Below are 19,992 nucleotides of genomic sequence, written 5' to 3'. Positions count from 1 at the left end.
ACTCTTGGGCCACCGAGTCTGAATATTCTCCCTTCCTCCCTGTCTCTCCTCCTTTCTTCCCTCCCTCCCTCTTTTGTACATCTTCCTGCCTCTGCTTCCAAAGTGCGGGTGTTCACATCCTGTCAGGGTCTTCTCTTTCACTCCCCCCAAGCTCCCGCCTCCCTCCTTCTCTCCTCCTTCCTTCCCTCCCTCTGTTTCCCCTAGCCTCTCCCTCTCCTTCTCCCTCTTCCATATCAGGATTCTTTAAAATATTTGGAGTAAAGTCAATATAGTAAATTAGCCATTTTGGCGTGGGGAGAGACAGGAGGCAGATCCCTGTGAGTTAGAGATTAACGGGAGGATCTGCACTGATAGTTTCTGTTAGCCGGGACCACACTGTTAGACCTTGTCTCCAAAAGAAATTAATCATTTAAAGGTATATAATTCAAAACCAATTCACATATCTCTCTTTATATATGTCGGTCTATCTATCTGGGCATGGTATACTTGCCAATAGTCATAACTACCAAGAAGCTGGGGGCACACGATGGTTTTGCTCAGTGCTGGAGTGAGTGCCGAGTGCTTGCCTAGCCTAGCACTCAGGAGACCCTGTACTTGATCCCCGAGTATCAGCCCCCAACCCCTAAAGCTAAGACGGAGATACTTTGCATGAATGGGAGGAATTTGGGGCACACCAAGCAACACAGTGAGTCCAAAGCTAGCACACTCTGCATGGTGGTTACTGGTGGTCACCTGTCTCAAACGAAAGAAACAAGAAACCCACAAAACAAACACCAAGTGCACACTTCACTGTGTCCCTCTCTCTACCTCTTCTAAAACATTTTTTTTTTTTTTTTTTGGGAAACTTGGGAGAGACCTCCAACTTTTTTTTTCAAGCTGAGAAACTGCTAAAGCCATTGAAAAGGATTCTCTGATGTTTCGCGTGGAAACATGGAGCAGTGAACTCACTGGCCAGCGGAACACTCTGGATGTCAGTCTGAGCAATGGCTATACACCACTGTGTGGTGGCCACATGTGCAAACATCTGTTACTTTGCTAAGTGCAAACTATATCTGAAAAAAAATAAAATAAAATGGGAGCTAACTAGGAAGGTGAGGCAGGAGGATTTGCAAGTCACAGCCCACCTGGGCTGCAGAGCGAGTTCAAGGCCAGCCCGGATAATTTAGTGATACTCAGTCTCAGACACTTTTTGGTTTGTTTCTTTAGTAAAAAGGTCCTAAGGCTCAAGGCCCAATACTGATACTGAAAGAGAAAGAAGAAAAAAAAAAAAAAACAACTAAATTTAACTAAACTAAAATAAAGCAGAAACAGGATCTGGGCAAAGCCCCAAAGTCCCCACAAGTTCCCAAGACTCCTGGGCGCTCTTGAGCCCACACAGCTTGAGACGTAAACCAGTGGGGGGCGTCCACTGCAGTCAAGAAGCTTAAGCTGGGTCAGCCCACTCTGCCTCTGCCGTGCTTGCTGCCTCGCTGACTAAGTCCCGTAGGAAGCCTGGCCAGGACACCTGCATGAGAATCTGGACGCCACTGCGCAAGTCCTCAGCTATGACGTCAGAGTAGAAGGCCTTGATCTTCCTCTTGTTCAGCCACTTGGTGTGTCCGCTGGCGATGAGCCGGAGCTCGGGCACTCTCTGTTTGCCGGGTGCCTGTGGGTGAGGAACATGTGGTGTCATGGCTGTCCTCAGTCCTTCTGGTGTCCTAGAGGCTCCTCTGAGCCTCAGAAGCACCTAGTGGTGTTCTTGATTAGAGCGGAAGATGGAAGGTAAAGAATGGAAGCTAAACGTGGCACTTGGGTGCTCTGCCTCAGCTACACAGTGAACTTGAGCCAGCCTGGGCTTTATGAGACCATGTTTTGAAGGAAGGACCTGGCCAGGCTCTGCTAGATCCATTTCCGCTGCCCCTCCTATCCCTTGGTAGATACTACATCCAGGTCCCCGTGCCCCAGGGTACAGGTTGTCCCTCCCAACACCCCAGGAGCACTCAGAATGAGCACGTGGCCACACCCCACGCCCCGTGGCCACACCCCACGCCCCGTGGCCACACCCCACGCCCCCGTACAGGGTGTCCCTCCCAAGCCCCCAGGAGCACTCACAATGAGCACATGGCCACAGATCATCAGGCTTAGGTTCTGGGTAAACGTGCTCACAAAGTCTACAAGAGCTGGGCGGAAGTTGGGGGGCCCTGTAAGCACCAGGCACTGGGGGCTAGGAGAAGGAAGAACACAGCGAGAGATGTCAGGAAAGACCCTTTAGGGCCTTTGTGCTAAAGGCATATGCTCCTGGATTCCTCAATCCTGATAGCTTTGGATGAGACTTGTGTGCACTGGGACCCATTTTTCCAGCTGTGACACGAGATCTTTCATGGGTTTTTTTGAGGTATGATACTTTGTTTCCCTGTCCTTGCCTGGGCCATCAGACGCACCAGCCTACCTACTTCCTTTGCCCTCACCAAAGCCAGCGTGGCAAAAGCAGAGTACAGATCAGTCACAAGGAGGCTATTGTTTACAAACTCTGGCCGGGTGCCGGAACCATTGTGGTGAAAGGCAGCACGAGTTAAACATTCCTGCCCATCCAAACCAGACTCCATGGTTCATTTGCCGGCTGGGCAAACAGGTAGTTAACATCTCCAAACTTCATTTGTCCTCTTCTGTGTCTGAGGTTAGGACCCTCAGAGGTTTGCCATGAGCGTCGGGGGTCACAGTCATAGATCTTACTGAATCTACTACGGCCAGGTGAGAGGAATATGGAAGGTGAGCGACTTCCCTCACCGTTCAGCTTTGAAGGGCTTGTCACTGCCACTAACCCACGATTGTGTCACGGGAATCAGACCATGTGACCCTGACAACTCGGCTTCCACTGTGGGAGCTGGGACACTTGGACCCCTTATTGCTTTGTCCCTATCTGGCAGTGCCGACTGATTCTTCCGTCCTGGACCTACCAGGGCAGAGAACCATGGCTAGCTTCAGGCTCCCAGCTGGCCCAGAAGCCCTGCTCACCGATAGTTCTTGATGTGGTCTTCCACCTCATTGAGGCCCACGGAGTAGCTCAGGGCCAGGTTGTAGGAGCCAGCCTGCACTGAGGAGCCCCAGTTTACCTCTGCGGGAAGAGGGCGAGAACAAGACTCAAAACTGCAGGGAGCAACCAGTCAATTGGGGGGCGGGGGAGGTACTGTCCATCTTTCTTAGGCACAGAGCACCTTGGGATGGATAGACAGCTGTGGATGGATAGACAGCTGGCAGCTCTGTCCCTAATGAGTTCAGGTCTGATGCCACATGCCACATTTATGGTCACCTAGTTCAAGGTCATGGAGTTAAGGGTTGAACACCCATTCGACAAGCAGAGCTCTGAAGCCATCCAGAAGGCCACGTTCAGAAGTAGAGCTCTAGGGTAACCTCCCTCAGACTGCAGTCCGTTCAGGACTGCTACATGCAGGTAGACTGTCTTTCTCAGTGTCTACCTTTGCAGTTCACTCATGGTCGCCCTACCCCGTATATACACGCTAGCCGACAGAAGACTGGCTCTCAGTGGGCATGTTCCTTTGAGCACCAAGCTCAGGAAGGCTGCAGTGGAGGCCAGCCTGAGTCCCACTTAGGGGTGAGGCCAAGGCCAGGATCTAACTGGGAGGAAGGACAGGCTTGGCTGCATGGCTGCCCAGGCAGGGAGTTGAGCCCCAGGGTAATGATGGCCACCCACCTGGCTTCTTGTAGATCACATAGAGCAGGAGGAAGAGAACGACTCCAATGGCAATGAGAGCTGCCCACCAGGTAAGCAGGAACATGATGACCACGGAGATCACTGCCCCAAACAGCGCTGCCCACTTGCTGTAGTATCGGAAGGAGGGTCTCCATCCTGGGCGGGACCAGGCCAGTGCACATGCGCATGCTCAGGAGCCTTCTCCCTCGCAGAGCTACAACAATCTCCATGCTTTCACAGCCAGTGCTGCGGTCCTGGCCTGGTCCACTACCCCTAGGGCCCCACCAGGCTTAACACCCGGGGTGGGGTAGGGAGGCTCTAGGGAGTACCACAACCTTGCTTGTTGGGTATTTATTTCACTATGGCGATAAGCTATACCAGGAAGGGAACATCCAGCCCTGATCAAACACAGCCCAAGCATCAGCAACAGTACCAGATCCCAAGGGTCTTATGGGACCCAGGGGATTAAAGGGATGGAATTAAGACACTTAATTCTGCCTGGCTCTCTGCTAGGTCAGGGCTACTTCTAGTGATCACTGTACCATGGCGCATCTGTAAGAGTGGCAGGCACACTGTGGTCTTTATGAAAAGTGTTGGGATAACAGGCCCTTCGAAGATCTAGGATTCATTGGCGAAAGTATTTCTCTGCTCGCTACTGCCATCTGCTAGAAAGTTTGCAGCAGCAGCGGAAGTTTCGCCTCCACCCCTAATCTATGCCATTCAATTGCTGCAGGATGAACAGCGCCCCTAGCGGTGATCTGTGCACAAACAGCTACATCATCTGCTACTGGGAAATTCATCCCTTTCTGGCCCAGGTCTCCTCCCCCTTTCCACCCGCAGCTCCTCCCCCCCTCTTCTGGTAGCTGGAACAGGGGTCTGCTCACCAGGTGAGTTGGTGATGGAGGCATGGAAGCAGCTGAAGTTGATGAGGGCGTAGGAGCAGAGGAAGAAGTTAGAAATGATGGGAGCGATGGTGTTGAGCTCAGCTTCAAAGACCCAAGGAGAAAGGGGCAACATGTTGGGCTCCTCCCAGGAGCTGCCTGGCGCGCACTCACAGGGTGGCCCCTAGCACTGCCAGGCCTGGATGCTCAGACAACTCAACCTTCTCATCTGGGAAGCGAGTCCTTTGCCCCGTGATGTTCCCGAGGGTCAGTGTCTTAGAAAACCTAAGCGTCAGGTTTTAAGATGGAGGGAGCAGGCAGGATCACGCAGCTGGTAACGCCACTCCCCATCAAGGCCTACTGGCCTAAGCCATCACCCAAGTGCTGGAAGGAGTGGACTTCTGAAAGCTGTCCTCTGACCCTCATATGTTCCCCCTCCCCCATAACAAATGTATAAAAATATTTAGAAAGTGGAAGACAGGGGGATGGACATTTTCAGGATACTGGGTGGCCAAGGGCAGTAGCCATGACAGTTTTGACCTCAAATAAATATAAGGAATACATTTGTCAGTGTGACCCATGACCCCTGAGAGCATCTCCCAGTCCTGTCCACAGTGGTCCTTCCTCTTCCCTGACTCGCTGGCTGTAATACACTCACATAAACATGTGCATGTCCAGCTTAGGGTCTTTCTGGGGAGCCCAAAAGAAAGACAAGCAGCTCTTTGGGGACAAGTATCTCTGCACAGAACCTTATTAGGTTCCCTTGAGTATTTAGGGTCATGGTCCTCAGCTTGGCTAAGTCAGAATCATCAGCCCAAAGACACCACCCAGAAACCTACAGCTCTAAGGAGACAGGGTGACTCTCGAGAAGGCCACTCAACTAGACTTCTCTGCTTCCCAGGCGAGACACTTCATACAATGCAGGATCTAGTATCTAGAATCTTCCTTTGGGTGATAGCAACCAGACTATTAGGGGCAAGTCCCATGGCTGGATGACCAACGGGACCAGCCGGAGCTGCAGGGATCTGGCTCTAACAGGAAGGTGCCTTTGGGAGAGGGGGTGGAGAGAGGGGAATAGGGGTGGGGGTGGGACTTTCCACAGACCATACGCCCCACTTCTGCATAGGGAGCCGGGCAGGGAATGTCACGTCATAGGGTGGTTGCTTCTCTTTTTCGAATTCTGCTTCCTTGACTGAATTAACCAGGATATATTGGGTGTGTGCGTCTGTATGGGGTTGTGCTCTCACATGGACTCTCTTTCTGCCCATCTGTGGCTTACAATCCATGCACTGCCCCTTACTCTGCAGCTGAACAAACTGTGGCTCAGAGAAATGACAGTCATACAGCAGGAGCATGGCAAAGCCAGCAGAGGCCAGCCTACCTATTATTTGGGTGAGAGGCTGGCTTTGTCTAGTTTACGCATGCACAAAGGTAATGACTGTGTTAGCCAATTATATCAGCTTGGCCCGCCTCCGACGGTGTCCTGGAGGCGGGGTTACGTCCCAGCTGTCAGGACACTGGAATGCAGAAGCAGGAAAGGCACTGAAGTTTCCTCCTAACAACACTCCCTGGCATGGCTTGGTGTGGGCCACCCTGGGCCTCACCCACTCAAACGTTTATGTACCGGGACCGGGATGTGCCTCGATAGTAAAACAAGTGTTTAGTTTGTGCCTGGCCCCAGCACCAAATAAGTGCTGTTCGCCAAGTGCCCAGTGGCACAGGGGTAAGGGGAGCAGGTCCTAGGACCTTCACAGGGGGCAGGAAAAGGAGCCTCTTACCAATGATGATGAAGGCCACCGCGATGGCGTAGGCCAGCAAGTAGCCACGCACAGGTTCCTTGTTCTTCCCATAGCCCTTGCCAAAGAAGCCAATCAGAGGGTACAGCTGGTCTTCACACAGGCACTGTAGACAGTGAACGCCACACTCAAACCCTAGCCAGGACCCACCCCTTTGCCCTTCCCAGGGCCAACTGTGCCCTTGACCTCGTCAGCTTTTCATTTCTGAGAATGGTAAAACCCAGCCCTCCCCTCACCATGGAGACAGGGCTACTTCCTTTAAGAGTTTGCGAGCCCGTTTTCCTTCCCTTCCACCCAGACCCATATCACATGACCCACTTCACAGTAGCCAGGGACCCTTTCTTCTCAGCTCTTCCCAGCCAGAACCCCGGCAGCCCCTTTCCGTGACCTCACCTGGAAGACCTTGGCAGCAGAGACAAGACAGGCCAAGGCCGAGGACAGGGTGGCCCCAAAGATGCCGGCTGTGATCAGGGGTGCGAAGGCAGACACCATGCTCATGGTCTGTGGGAATGTGGGGGTGCTGAACTAGAAACACCACTGGGTATCCCTTCCCCAAAGCAGGCTGTGGTCCTGACATTTCAACCCCCACACTCTCCCCTACCTCTCTGGACTTGGGTGTCCCTCAGCCAGGTCCACCGCTTATACCTGGTAGTAGTTGATGAGGCCATAGCGGCAGCTGTGCTGCTGGGAGCATTCCGTGAAGTTCCAGCCATAGCCGCAGGCTAGCCCTTCACAGAGGCCTGGGCCAGGAGTTATGGTGTCGTTCACGTCCCCAGAGGCATCCCTCACCACACAGGAGCCTGAAAGGAGGAAGGTGTGTTGAGATGTGTGTGCATTGCATGTGCATGTGAGTGCATGTGTGTGTGTGTGCATGTGCATGTGTATGTGCGCGTGTGTGCATGTGTGCATGCATGTGCGTGTGTGCATATGTGTGTGTGCACTCGTGTGCATGCATGTGTGTGTGTGCATATCTGTGTGTGTGCATGCATGTGTGTATGTGTGTGTGTGCGTGTGTGTGTGTCCTTTGCTTTACCCTCTCCCCATCCCCAAACGCTGGCCACCTCTGCAGAAGTTGAGATACTGTATACAGGCCAGCTTATCATGTGACAGTATCAATGACAGCAGCTATGGAGGTATTTGGGGGGTACCTGACAATCTGAGCAAGGCAATATCCTTATTTTTGTTTAACTCAAGGCAGGGAGAGCTGAAGGGCTGTGCTCTATGTCCTTAAAGCAGAGACCTGATTCTTAAGCCCCGAGTGCCCATGAGAATGTTCGAGTCCCCTGGCCATCTGGAAACAAGAGTACCCAGAGGTTCTACCCCTCAGAGCCCTGGGTTTCTTCTCTGGGACGAAGGCAATGGTAGTACCCAGATTAAACGTGATTATTAAACACTGTGCACGGTCTTCACACAGGGATCTGGAACAGCAATGTCTTGAGGTATCAGAGGAGCCTGCTCTGGCCTCCCTCACCAAGAAGATGCTCTGTCACTGTAGAGGTAATGGGTGCCCCAGAAGCAGGGCTTGAGGGCTGCCTCACAGTTAGAAGCCAAGTCCACATTGCAGACTCCTCCAGCCCCACTATGGGGCGGAGCCACTCTTCTCGTTCTCCACATCCGTGCTCTGCTGGCTACTCACCGATGGTGGCCGAGATGGCAAGGTAGGAAATGGTGGTCCAGAAAATGGCCATGAGTGTTCCCTTGGGAATAGCGACGGCAGGGTCCTGGGGGAGGGCATGGTATTATCAGGCAGCCTGTGGGATGGATCCCCTTGGGCCGCAGTGCCTTGGTGGGGTGAGCAGCAGACCCTGACCTTGGACCCTCAGAATCTGTCCAGCCCTGGAAGAAGAGGGTCCACCACTGAGGACCTACAAGATGGCCGTCACTCTGGGATCCCAGGGTTGAAGGTGAGAAACCTTATCAGCCGTATTACACCCAGAGGACCCATGTTAGGGCTCACTGGTGGTTGTGGGGGGAGGGGAGCCCATGCTGGCTCTCCATCTCAGACTCACCCACAGCAGCTGGCTACAGCTAGAAATGAAGCCAGGGCCCAGACGCTCTTCGCCTAGCTCTACGTGCCACAGAAAATCACCATTAGCTATTAGTCTGGCTCTCCGAGTCAGAAGACATTCCCCCAAGCATTCTCCTGCTCTGAGAAAGATTTTTCCCAACTGTCACGACGCCCATTTCCCACTCCCTACGCCCACCCCCACAGATCATAGCCTTCTCCTCCCCTGCGCTCTCTCAAACACAATTTCCCGAGAAATGGCCTGTACAGTCCCACCCAGCTAGTGAGGAATTGAGGGTGGCGGGATGTGAGGAGGACGGCTTTACAGAGCTTCAGGTGCAGTCCTGACCCACAGCCCCTCAGCCTCAGACCCTGGGAGCTGGTTCCTGCCCAGCCGCACAGGCTACTTTTCCACAGCAACCTCAATGACTGCTCCACTCCTGGGGCCCAGCCCCAACCCAGGGGAAGGCCAAGCCTGCCATGAACTAACTGTCTGCAGACCTTCCAGTGCCCCGGGAAGCCCAGCAGACAGATCACAGTGTGAAACATAGGTCAACAGACTGAAGAGGGATAAAAGCAGAGCCCCACAGTGGAAGGGGGCTGCAACCTGGGGAGACCTGAATCTGCTGGGGTCTCTGTCTGGGGATCCTATGACCCTAGCTTGCTAGCGATGCTAGAGATGAGGTCATTCTTAAAGGGAGCAGGGACTCCCTGAGTGACTGAAATCTTGAGTGACTGTGTCAAGGACTCCGAGGCCTTAGCCCCAAGAGAGTGACAGAGCCTTACCCTGGTGACAAAGCTTTACTTGGGAGTCTGAGTGAGTGACTCGTGTATACAAAGACCGGTAGCGTCTGAAGCTTCTTCCTCCTCTGGGATGCCTACAGCCTGAGATTCTCACCTACAGAGACTTCCTACCAAGCTAGTAACCTCTCCCCTGTGCTGGACTTAAATATGCAGTGGAGAGATTCTGGTGGCTGGCGGTAGGAGGTGTGTGCTCCATTGGACCCAGACTCCAGTGTCCCTGTCCATGTGTCTGTCCTTCCTTTGTTCCCTCGCTGACCCTAGTCAGGGTTCCCAGACCCAAGCACAGCTGGTCACGCTACATGCTGGATTAGAGGGCGCCTCAGCTGATGACTGGAGTCCTATCAGAAGAAGAAGGAGCATAAAGATGTCACCCATTGTTAGAGCGACAGGTTAAAATGACCGCCAGTTCAGGGCGGCATTGTCAGGATGCCACACAGCTTAGGACAAAGCTAGAAAGGACCATCCCCAGACTTTTAGAGGGGCATAGTTGTGTTGTCAATGCCTTCTCTGAGGTTTCCAGTCTCCTGAGCAGGGAGATGTATATTTTAAGGCCTCTGGTTTGTGGGGACCATGTAGCCACAGGGAGAACAAAATCTAGCCCTCAGCCTCTACTTGCACCCCTATCTTGGTCTGAGGGTGGCTCGCAAATCTAGCCCATCTCTTCCTAACCGGGTGTTCTGGGAGGCCCTTTGGCATCTCTGAGACTCAGTTTCCCCACCTGGTGAAATGGGCTCATAAATGGGAGGTGTGGATGAGAACCATGCCATGCTCTCTGCATTCCTGGGCAGCTCAGTGTTATATGGGCTCGAGCCCCTGGGCTCCGATCTGCAGAACCCACACAGAGCTCGGTGCGGAAGCTCACATCTGTAATCCTAGGGCTCCCATGGCCAGATGGGAGTCAGGGACGAGAGAAGCTCCAGCTTATGAGGCAGCTAGCCCGGTGTGTACCAGAGTAGACAGTGAAGAAGCCCTGTCTCAGACAAGGTGGGAGGTAAAGACAGGGCCGCCCAAGGTCAACCCTGAATTCTATTACATAAGCTTTCCTTAAGTTTACATGTATGAGCCCCACACATCATATGTACACAAAATATGCAAAGGCCTATAAAATGGGGTCAGTGATACAGCTCAGTGGGTAGAGCGCTTGTACTGACCCTAATAACCTGAGTTTGATCCCCAGATCCCGTGAAAGAATGGGAAAGCAAATTCCTAGAAGTTATCTTCTCACCTCTGTATCCGTGTGTTGTGGCATGTGCCCATCTGCACTCATACATGCACACCACGCACATGTGCACATCTGCACTCATACATGCACACCACGCACATGTGCACATCTGCACTCATACCTGTACACCACGCACATGTGCACACCTGCACTCATACCTGTACACCACACACATGTGCACACCTGCACTCATACCTGTACACCACGCACATGTGCACACCTGCACTCATACCTGTACACCACGCACATGTGCACATCTGCACTCATACCTGTACACCACGCACATGTGCACATCTGCACTCATACATGCACACCACGCACATGTGCCCATCTGCACTCATACATGCACACCACGCACATGTGCACACCTGCACTCATACCTGTACACCACGCACATGTGCACACCTGCACTCATACCTGTACACCACGCACATGTGCACATCTGCACTTATACCTGTACACCACGCACATGTGCACATCTGCACTCATACATGCACACCATGCACACATAGTAATCATTTTTCAAATAGTGTTAAGTGGGACCTCTCTAAGCTTTCACTGTGTGGCTCCTCACCGTTGCGTGGTCATTGTCACGCCTCAGGTTCTGGGCTTGGCTTCCTAGTCTGTGTGATAGGAACAGGGCAGAGATGAGAGCCCTCCCTGCTCTCACGGTCTCTGCTCTAAGTAACAAGAATCAGCCATCGAGTCCACACCTGCTGTATGAGGCTCACTTCACAGCTGAGGAAGCTGAGGCTTACAGAGATTGCTCAAGAGTCTCACAGGAAGGGCGGAGCCAAGTCCAAGACCAACTTAAGGCCTGAGGATAGAGGGCACTGCACGCCACCATACCAGGCTCTTGGATAGCTTCTGGCCCTGATGCTGGGCACTGGGGAGAGAAGCTTGATGACTGTCATGGTTTGTATGTGCTTGTCCCCGGGAGTGGCACTATTAGGAGGTATGGCCTTGTTGGAGAAGGTGTGTCGTTGTGGCATGGGCTTTAAGACCCTAGTTCCCTGGAAGCCAGTCTTCTCCTAGCAGCCTTCAGAGGAAGATGTAGAACCCTCAGCTCCCCCTGCACCATGCCTGCCTGGATGCTGTCATGATCCTGCTTTGATGAGAATGAACTGAACCTCTGATCCTGTAAGCCAGTCCCAATTAAATGTTGTCCTTATAAGAGTTGTCTTGGTCTTGGTGTCTGTTCACAGCAGTAAAACCCTAACTAAGACAATGACACTGGTTATTAACAGGGCTTGAAGAGAGTCAAGCTGAAGGCCTTCTGCCAGCTGCTCGAGAGAGAGAGAGAGAGCGAGTGTGTTAGGTAAACGTCCTGTCCTCCAGGCTTTCTCAATAGGAGGCTCTGGCTTAGCCAGCTGAGTGGTCCCCTTTCTTCATTGCCTCCAGGACACTGGGTTTGCTCTTGGTTTGTTTTGGCAAAACAAACAAACAAACGAACAAACAAACAAAAAATGGTGCCTCACAGAGCCCAGACTGGCTCTGAACTCATTGTGTAGTAAAGAATGATCTTCACCTTTCCTGATCCTCCTGTCTCAACTCTATGAGTCCTGGGATTCCAAGCCTATGCCCCCATGCCCACTGTGCCCACCACATCCACTGCACCCACTGTACCCACCTTGCCCATCGTGCCCAATTCTTAATTCTGCGAGAAGTGCGACACCTTCGATGGGGAGGGAGTCTAAGATAAGAGTTCAACACAGAACCATTTTGGGCCTACTGTCTGGCACACCCCCAGCTCTTTGGCGTCTGGCTCTGGGCCCACTCCCACCCAGAAGATCTGCTACTCCTTCTTTTCTCATTCCCACCGCACAGCACTTTGCATTGCTGCTTTGACTCTACTCACTACCATTCATTCAACAAACACACCAAGCACCTCGCTCGTGTCCGACGCTAAGCTGCAAACAGAGCCAGAGACACTGGGCTGACCTCTCATGCCGGGAACACACCATGGTGGGCGGAAGGCCAGGCAGAGCCCTTGCAGGAGGGATTTGAAAGAGGCACAGAACTTTGCAAAGTAACAAGAACAGAGCAGGGCGGATTAGGTCTCTTAGGCAAAAGGCCTGTCATGAGCGAGTAAGTCAGTCTTCAGGGCAGAGCTGGGGGGCACCTGGGAATGATACCAGGGTTCTGGGATGCGGGTCCTCAGTGGTACTGGACAGTTAGGACAGCTTCTGCTTACCTTGAGGTCCCCAGAGATGTTGGCCCCTGCCAGAATGCCGGTGGCTGAAGGGAAGAAGATGGAGAACATCCCGAAGAAGCTACCATCGATGCCTCTCCAGTCGGGTACCAGGTTCTGAACAAAAATGTCCCCTGGAAAACCAACGCCTAAGTCAGAGCTACCCTCGGGGCTTGGCCATCTAATATGGTCCAGCCAGACAGCAGTGGGATCCCTGGAAGCCTGTGGCCATGGGAGGAGATCCTGGCCTCTTGTGCCCATTTAAGGAGTCAAATACACAGACCAACTGTCCCCATCCACAGAGCCACTGTGGGGCCCCTGACCTCACGTACCATGGTAGCTGTAGAAACCTTTGGAGGCTTTGTCCTTAGATGCTGGGATCAGCGTGCCCACCAGGTAGTTGGCAAAAGAGACCATGATGACAAGAAAGAACAGCACCTGGGCCTGGAGTAAGAGGACACCGGAGGTCAGATGGCGGCTCCAGCCTTCAGGGGGGACGTGTGGTCCCTGACTCTGTTAACCACATGACTGTCTCCTCATCTCAGTCAGGCGGCAAGGAGTCAGGGACATTGACAGTGAACAAGTTGGCCTGCGACTAGAAGCAGGAGGCATGATGGGGTCAGGTTGGGGGCTACATGAGCAAGGTGGTCTGGAGTAGTAGTTCCCAGCAGCAGACGCTTGCAAGAGGAAGGCTAGTGAAGCACAGAACCGCCTGGAGACCAGAGCCAGGAGGCCAGAGGACAACATGGAGAAGCGAGGCACACAGGCCAGGCCCCTCCCAAGTCAAAGGCTCCCTTCTGGACCAGCCTGCTGGCTTCTAGCTCAGCGATTCTTTTGTTCCGTGATACAAAACCTCTGAGGGTTGGCTGGATACAGGATTCAGCAGGATTGGAGAGCGCATTGTCTTGCCTCTCTCTGCAGCTTCGCAAGCTACAAGAGCAGGTTCTGGCCAGTGGGGTGTGAGCAGGAGCAATGTGCACAACTTTTGGCTCAACCTAAAAGTATGGATGGAGAATTCCTTTCTTTTCTTTCACTCTCCCCTGTCTCCCTCTGCCTGGACCACAGGCGTCAGGACAGCAGCCATTGTGAGCCAGGTCAATAAGGACCACACTCAGGGATGGAAAGGTCACAGGATGGAAGGCGTCTTCATACCTCTCCCCTGCTCCGTGGAAACCACCATGCTAGCCCTACACCACATCCTTGGGAGAGTTACAGGAAATAGAGCGAAGTCTGTCTTAGGGTTTTTGTTTGTTTGTTTGTTTGTCTGTCTGTCTGTCTGTCTGTCCTAGAAGCCACACTTCAAGCCTAGTTGGCACACTTAGAAGGGGCAAAACCAGGCCCACCTCCTCACTCCCAGCACATCCACCTCACCTTGGACTCCCACTCCATCCCAGCCAGCGAGATGGCCAGCAGCACAGTGACCGTGACCACACCGATGATGCGGATGTCATTGATGGGGTCTACAATGGGTGTGCCGTTCTCCTGTGGGGAGCAGACCCGCTGTGTGTCCAGTCTCCCCCTCTATTCCTCCAGAACCCCCACTCCCACTTCACTTAGGGCATACCCTGAGGGGATACCTCCCCCTGCCCCCAGAGAACTACTGTGTGGGCAGGGACAACATGGCCCAAAGGCAGCAAGTACCCTAAAGGGGATCTTGTGAGGATGGTCTGTACTTATGAGACTTTTATTGTCAAAGTGACCAGACACAGCTTTGGTCAATGGTGGGAAAGATTAGGCCGGAGGAGGAAGGCCTGCGTGAGGAGCAATGTGGGGAGGTTGTCCCGCTCCCTCCGCCCCTCGCCTGGCCCCTCACCTGAAGTAGGTCTCGTACGGTCTCTGCAAAGCCCACAGTGTGCATGGCCACACCCACGGCATTGGCAAAGGCGAAGATAAGGCCAATGGAGCCCCCCAGCTCAGGTCCCAGACTCCGAGAAATTAGGAAATAGGTACCACCTAGTGGGCAGAGCAGGGGACCAGAGAAGAAGCCATGTTCTGCAGGGGGCAGGACCGAGGGCCACAGGGTGGGTAATCCAGACCGCTTTGAGAGGTAGAGAGCCCCCACAAGACCCCATCTGAAGCGAGGTGGGTGTGATGGGGTACAGCAGGGGTGGGATGGTAGCTCAGAAAGCATGGAGTCCAGGGAACGCTGGCCCCACAACTCACCCGACTTGACCTTGCCATTGGTGGAGATGGCCGAGATAGAGAGGCCGGTGATAGATGTCACCATGACTGACAGCAGGATGATGAGCCAGGTCAGGACTGTGTGGGGGTGAATGGGAGCACCCCAAAACTCAATCAGCACACGTCTCAGGCGAGAACCCATGGAGAAACCCGAGTCTGTCCCCTAAATCCCCATGCGACCCAAGTCCCTTTCTCTGAGCTTCAGTTTGTCACCTGAAGAACAATGGGTCTCAGCCAGAGGCTGAAGTGCAGGCCTGTCACCCCAGCATGTGGGAGGTAGAGAGTTCAAGGCCAGCCTGGGCAATAGAGAGAGAGGCCCTGGGTCAAAGCAGAAAGGAGGAGCCAGGCATGACGTCACGGGTCTTTAATCCCAGCATTCACACGGCGGAGGCAGGTGGATCTCTCTGATCGACAGAGCAAGTTCTAAGACAGCCAATTACTTAGAGAGACAGAGAGCCTGCTTCAAACAACAGCAGCCCCCACAAAACCCTCCAAATCTAGAACCCACTGAAAATAAGGACTGGGGATGTAGCTCAGTTGGGAGAGAGCCTGCCTAGCACAAGGACCGGGTTTGAGCCCCAGTACCCCATAATCCAGGCATGGCGGCACACACTTTTAATCCTAGTAGCTAGAAATCCTGGTAGCTAGAACTCTAAGGTCATCCTTGGTTGTTACATAGTGAGTTTGAGACCTGGGATAGATCGGACTCCGTCTCAAAATGAAAACAAAAGCCAGGGGACCTGGGAGTTAGCCAGGTACAGTAAAGTGCTTGGCTTGCAAGAGCGAGAATCTGAGTTTGGTCTCCACAGCCCACACAGAAGTCAAGGAAGGCCTGGTGCCATGCACCTGCAAGGCCGGTATTGGGGAGGTAGAGATCGGAAGATCCCTGGGGCTTGCTGGCTTAATTAGTGAGATCTGGGCCAGTGACCCGTCTCAAAGGGGACTGATGGTTCCTGAGGTAGATGCCTGAGGCTTTCTCTGGCTTCTACACGTTCAAGTACAAAGATACACATGAGCACGTTTGAACACGCATGCACGCATGCACCCAGGCACGCAAGCACACATGCACACATGCACACACACGCACCTTGCCCTACTCAGTTAAGGTTGGTCTGTCTACCTTCCTCGGTGAGCTGACTAACAGGAAGTTCGTGTGCCCATATAGGAATAGTTTCCGGTCGTGGAAAGGATAGCACCCGCTTTGACAATAAGAAAGCCATGCCTGTGTTGCTTCCCAGCGCCTCGTAGCCCTGTAGGCGGGTACTGTTGTCAGCCCATTTTACCCACCAGAGAAGGTTAGGGACTCAAGGATGCCCAGCATCTGAACCCTGCTCTTTCCAGCTCTGACACAAACACTGTGCACTAGAAGGTGGCTCACCGGGGTACCCTGACGCGGCTGCATCCGATGGTCTCTTCTGCTCCACCCTCACCGGTGGCTGCTGCCATCCCAGGGTGTGCTGGGGAGGAGCAGGTCTAGCCTGGAGTCTCTACAGCCCAAGGGGTTTGACCCAGAACTCACGCACATGTGCTTTCCCTTCTCCTTGAGGGGACTGGCACTCACCAATGCCCGCCTGCGCCGTAATCCAGGGCAGCCGCAGATAGAGGATCACACCCCATATGTTGAGCATGCACCGGATCTGGCAGGAGAGCGGAGTTAGAGGCTTCCTGAGGGCCAGACTCAAGGCCAAACCCTCATGTGCTTGTTCCCAGGTCTAGGGGACACCCGCTGCTTCTTGGGCTCTCCCTCCCATGGGATCAGCCTGCCTGGCTTGGGGGAGAAATGGGAGGACAATTTTCATCTGCTCCCACTCTGCCATGGAGGTCTGGGGATGGGCTTCAGCCTTCTCATCATTCTCCCTGGTCCAAGGCCAAGACCGTATATCTGCCAGATCCCAGCCATTGCCTTGAGCAGCTATTGGCCCTGGGCATGGCGTTCTGGAAGCATCAGCAAAAGACAGCCGAAGCCAGCACCCCACATAGAGCAGAAATCAAACCTCAGGTTGCTTCCATATTAAAGGCAAAGCCAGAGGGGCTGAAATTCCAAGTAGGAGGGCCTGATATGGCCTCTGGCCCTGCCAACTACTAGGGCCAGGTAGGGACATGTGACCTTCACACTCAGGAGATTTCTGGGGCTCTCATCTGCTGAGATGAAAATCAGGGGGTGCCTGGTTCCGGCAACACAGATCAGGGCTTGTTGCTACTCTGATTGCGAAGCCCCCGGGAGATGAAGACTCTGGTTCAGGTTTCCCCTGCACTCCATCCCATCATTTTTGTAAAACCCGATATTGTCTTTCAAAGTCAAGGCCACTTTACTCTCTGCTTCCTGAAGGCTTACGTAGGCTTCCTACTACAGCTAACACCCGTTTCCCAGTAGGTATGGTTCGGGAGTGGAGGGGGAGGAATTGTAGATTTGTATGTTCGTGCTGCCCTCTAGTGGCCATATGTGGAATTTCTTCTAATAACCCCCTAGCAGGCGTTGATTCAAGAATTTTCACACATAGTAACTATTTTAACGCTCGAGGTTACAGGTGAGAAAACTGAGGCTTCGAGTGGCTAAGTAACTTTCCTAAGGACACATTAGTGAGCAGATGAGCAGAGATCTTCCCAGGGTTGGGTCTTGGCCAAGAGCACGCATGAAGTTTGGGAAGCCTACACCAAATATGATGTCACTGCTTATGGGGAAACTGAGCCCAAAGTCTAAACTGCTCACTAGGGCCTGGGAGTCAAAGCTGAGGCTGAATGGGGCTCTACCTCTTCCCTGTCTAGACATCACACCCCAGTCCACAGCCACTCACCATCACTCCCTTGACCCAGCCGAAACGCACAGGTTCTCCAGGGCTCTTCTCGCTGTTGGTGCCTGTCTCGTCTTCCACAAGTCCATCAGTCAGCTCATGGCCTGGCCGTCCATCAAAGGCCAGGGCATGCAGGTGGCTACCTTCCTGCTGGGGGCCCAGAGACCGGTAGGAGTCAGGAAATGGGGTTCGGGGCTGGGTGTCTGTATTCAGTCCTGCCTGCCTCACTTTGCCACACAGGAAGCCCCTGGACAGAGCCTTACACACAATGCTGCTTGAAGCTTGGAGAAACACCAGAGAGAGCAAGAGGACCATTCAGAGTGCTTCTGCTCAGGGAGGCTCCTCCCCATCTGGGGCATAGGGCTGAGATGTGACAAGCCCACAGTCTGAGAAGGTACGGGATGGAAGGTGAGACAGTATGTCCCAGGTCACACACCGGGTCTCTGGCACAGATAGACTTGAACCAGGCCTGGACCCCCCCAGCATGGCAGTCTTGGGTTCCCTATCCCTACTGACTCTGGGGCCACCTATCCCACAGCCCACTCTGGGGCCTTCTTCCCCTTCTTCCCAGCATCTCATCTCAGCATTCCTATTCAAACAAGGGGTCTTCCTTGGCCCCTTCTGAGGTAGCTTTGAAACACGGAAGAGTGTTAGAGGTTAGCAAGGCCCCAGATCCAGAACCATGCAACTGTCGGTGAAACCGTGAGGTGACAGGAATTAGACCCTCCAGCCTCCCAGACAGAGAAGCCAGCGAGCTGATATTTGAGAGGGCCCAGCATGCTCCCTCCCTCTCACAGTCTCTCTCAGTGGTGTGCAACCTGCATTTGTAGAAGCAGCAGGCTTCATTATCATCTTTGGGCTGTGGGTGCCTGGACGATATGTATTATGTGTGCCCCTGAGCTTCATGGCACCTCTGTCCACTATTTCGTTTGGGTATCTTGATCCTTGAGGAAGGTGCCCAGTCATCTTCACAACACAGATGACAGAACGTGTCGGGCAATCACACCAAAGTCACGCAGCCGGGAAGCGGCTGGTCTTTAAACTGCTGCTTACCTTGAGGAACGAGTGCAGGTCAGCCAGGGTGGGCCGCACCTTGCGGGGCTCGCCGGGCAGAGCACTGTTAGCGTAGTGTTCGTAGGCGGGTACCACATCTATAGTGTTGTAACCAAAGGTGCGTAGGTACAAGGTGCTGCCGTGGGTCAAGTGGCTGGGCTGGCTGTTGTCACAGGCAGCTGGTAGGGGCTCGTCACCCCCCAGCAGCGTGCTGATGGTGAAGCGCCCACTGCACAGAGCATCGCCTGGCATCTCTGTCACAGGTAGCTCTGCCATTATGGCTCCGGGTGTCGAAGGAGGGGACAGAGTGGGCAAGGACACTCAGGGTGGCTTTATAGGCTGGGCACCAGCTGGGAGAAGGCGGGAGCTTGGTCCAGACAGCCCATGGCAAAGGAGCAGGGTCTCTGCTAGAATGGGAGGCGGAGCGTAGCAACTGCTGTCCTGCCCCCATGTATCTGATCATTGATACAGGGGCCACTTTGAAGCAGGAGGGCCGGGTTAGAGCCACGAGCCACATCCCTGAGTCCTGCAGCAGCTCTTCTAAGCCTAGGAAGCAGCAGACGTGAGAGAGGACCCAGAGAAGGCCTTGTTGCCAGTGCCTACCTATACTGCAGGTTAACAGTCCTTGTATTTCTTCCATTTTACTTACTGGTTTGAATGGATGTCATCTTAGGACATGCATATAACAAAAAGGAAGCCTGTCTTCCGATCTCTGTCCCTCACAGTCTCAGCGTCTCTCCTGATACATTTCAATATACATTATGAGCAGTAGCCTCAAGCCAGACCTGCAGCCACCTCGTGGCTGACAAACCTTGAGGGTTTGCTGCTGGTCACTGACCTCTAGGACAATCAGGCCCAGCGCCATACCCGATCTCCGCATTCATAGGCTGGCCTACGGTGGCTGTAGTTTAGAGTCCAGAGATTTCCTCCCTGGAGCCATGAAGCAGTGTTCCTGAAGGCTCTTAAGCCATGGCAGGGACAGTGCCCTGGTATGAAAGACACCCTGGGTCTTGATGCATGAAGTAGCAAATGCTCCATATGTCCTAAGACAGCAGTGGACTTGTGGCTGTGAGGGTCCCCAGAGTCAGCCCTTTCATGAATAGCCCCACCCAGAACTGTCTTTCCCTGAGAGGCTGGGTATTCAGTAACTGATGACTGTGAGGCATAAAAGCCTGACATCCTGCCTTGACTCTGAAGGCTCACCCAGGCTTTCCTGGATCACCTGAGGCTTAGGGCTTCCGCTAAAGCCTGCTCCCTCTGCCCTCTCAGACACATGCCCTGAATTTGCTCTCAGTTTGCTTCCCAGTGAAGTGACACAGCCCCTACAAGAATACGAGAAGACTCTGCACGTTTACTGCTGCTTTATTGACTCTAAC

At 53.5% G+C, this 19,992-nt stretch overlaps 1 protein-coding gene across 1 annotated transcript in view; it reads right to left on the bottom strand.

Moving 5' to 3' along the window:
- The window catches only part of Slc12a3 (solute carrier family 12 member 3), a 36,278-nt gene extending 16,851 nt beyond the window's left edge, over window positions 1–19,427 (bottom strand). The window contains exons 1-17 of the mRNA XM_032887934.1: window positions 18,617–19,427; window positions 17,567–17,713; window positions 16,333–16,408; window positions 14,754–14,849; window positions 14,404–14,543; window positions 13,962–14,072; window positions 12,923–13,034; window positions 12,594–12,724; window positions 8,005–8,089; window positions 7,014–7,168; window positions 6,762–6,869; window positions 6,351–6,474; window positions 4,576–4,677; window positions 3,692–3,847; window positions 2,995–3,094; window positions 2,092–2,203; window positions 1,505–1,645 (exon numbers count right to left, since the gene is read on the bottom strand). Of these exons, the coding sequence (XP_032743825.1) occupies window positions 1,505–1,645; window positions 2,092–2,203; window positions 2,995–3,094; window positions 3,692–3,847; window positions 4,576–4,677; window positions 6,351–6,474; window positions 6,762–6,869; window positions 7,014–7,168; window positions 8,005–8,089; window positions 12,594–12,724; window positions 12,923–13,034; window positions 13,962–14,072; window positions 14,404–14,543; window positions 14,754–14,849; window positions 16,333–16,408; window positions 17,567–17,713; window positions 18,617–18,892 (2,172 nt within the window). The 5' untranslated portion in view covers window positions 18,893–19,427. The remainder of the gene's footprint in view (window positions 1–1,504; window positions 1,646–2,091; window positions 2,204–2,994; window positions 3,095–3,691; window positions 3,848–4,575; window positions 4,678–6,350; window positions 6,475–6,761; window positions 6,870–7,013; window positions 7,169–8,004; window positions 8,090–12,593; window positions 12,725–12,922; window positions 13,035–13,961; window positions 14,073–14,403; window positions 14,544–14,753; window positions 14,850–16,332; window positions 16,409–17,566; window positions 17,714–18,616) is intronic.
- Between the last annotated feature and the right edge of the window lie 565 nt (window positions 19,428–19,992).

This window comes from Rattus rattus, chromosome 17, assembly GCF_011064425.1.
Source record: "Rattus rattus isolate New Zealand chromosome 17, Rrattus_CSIRO_v1, whole genome shotgun sequence".
Lineage (NCBI taxonomy): Eukaryota > Metazoa > Chordata > Mammalia > Rodentia > Muridae > Rattus > Rattus rattus.
Note: the sequence above shows the minus strand (reverse complement) of the source record. Positions and strands in the feature narration are given on the sequence as shown.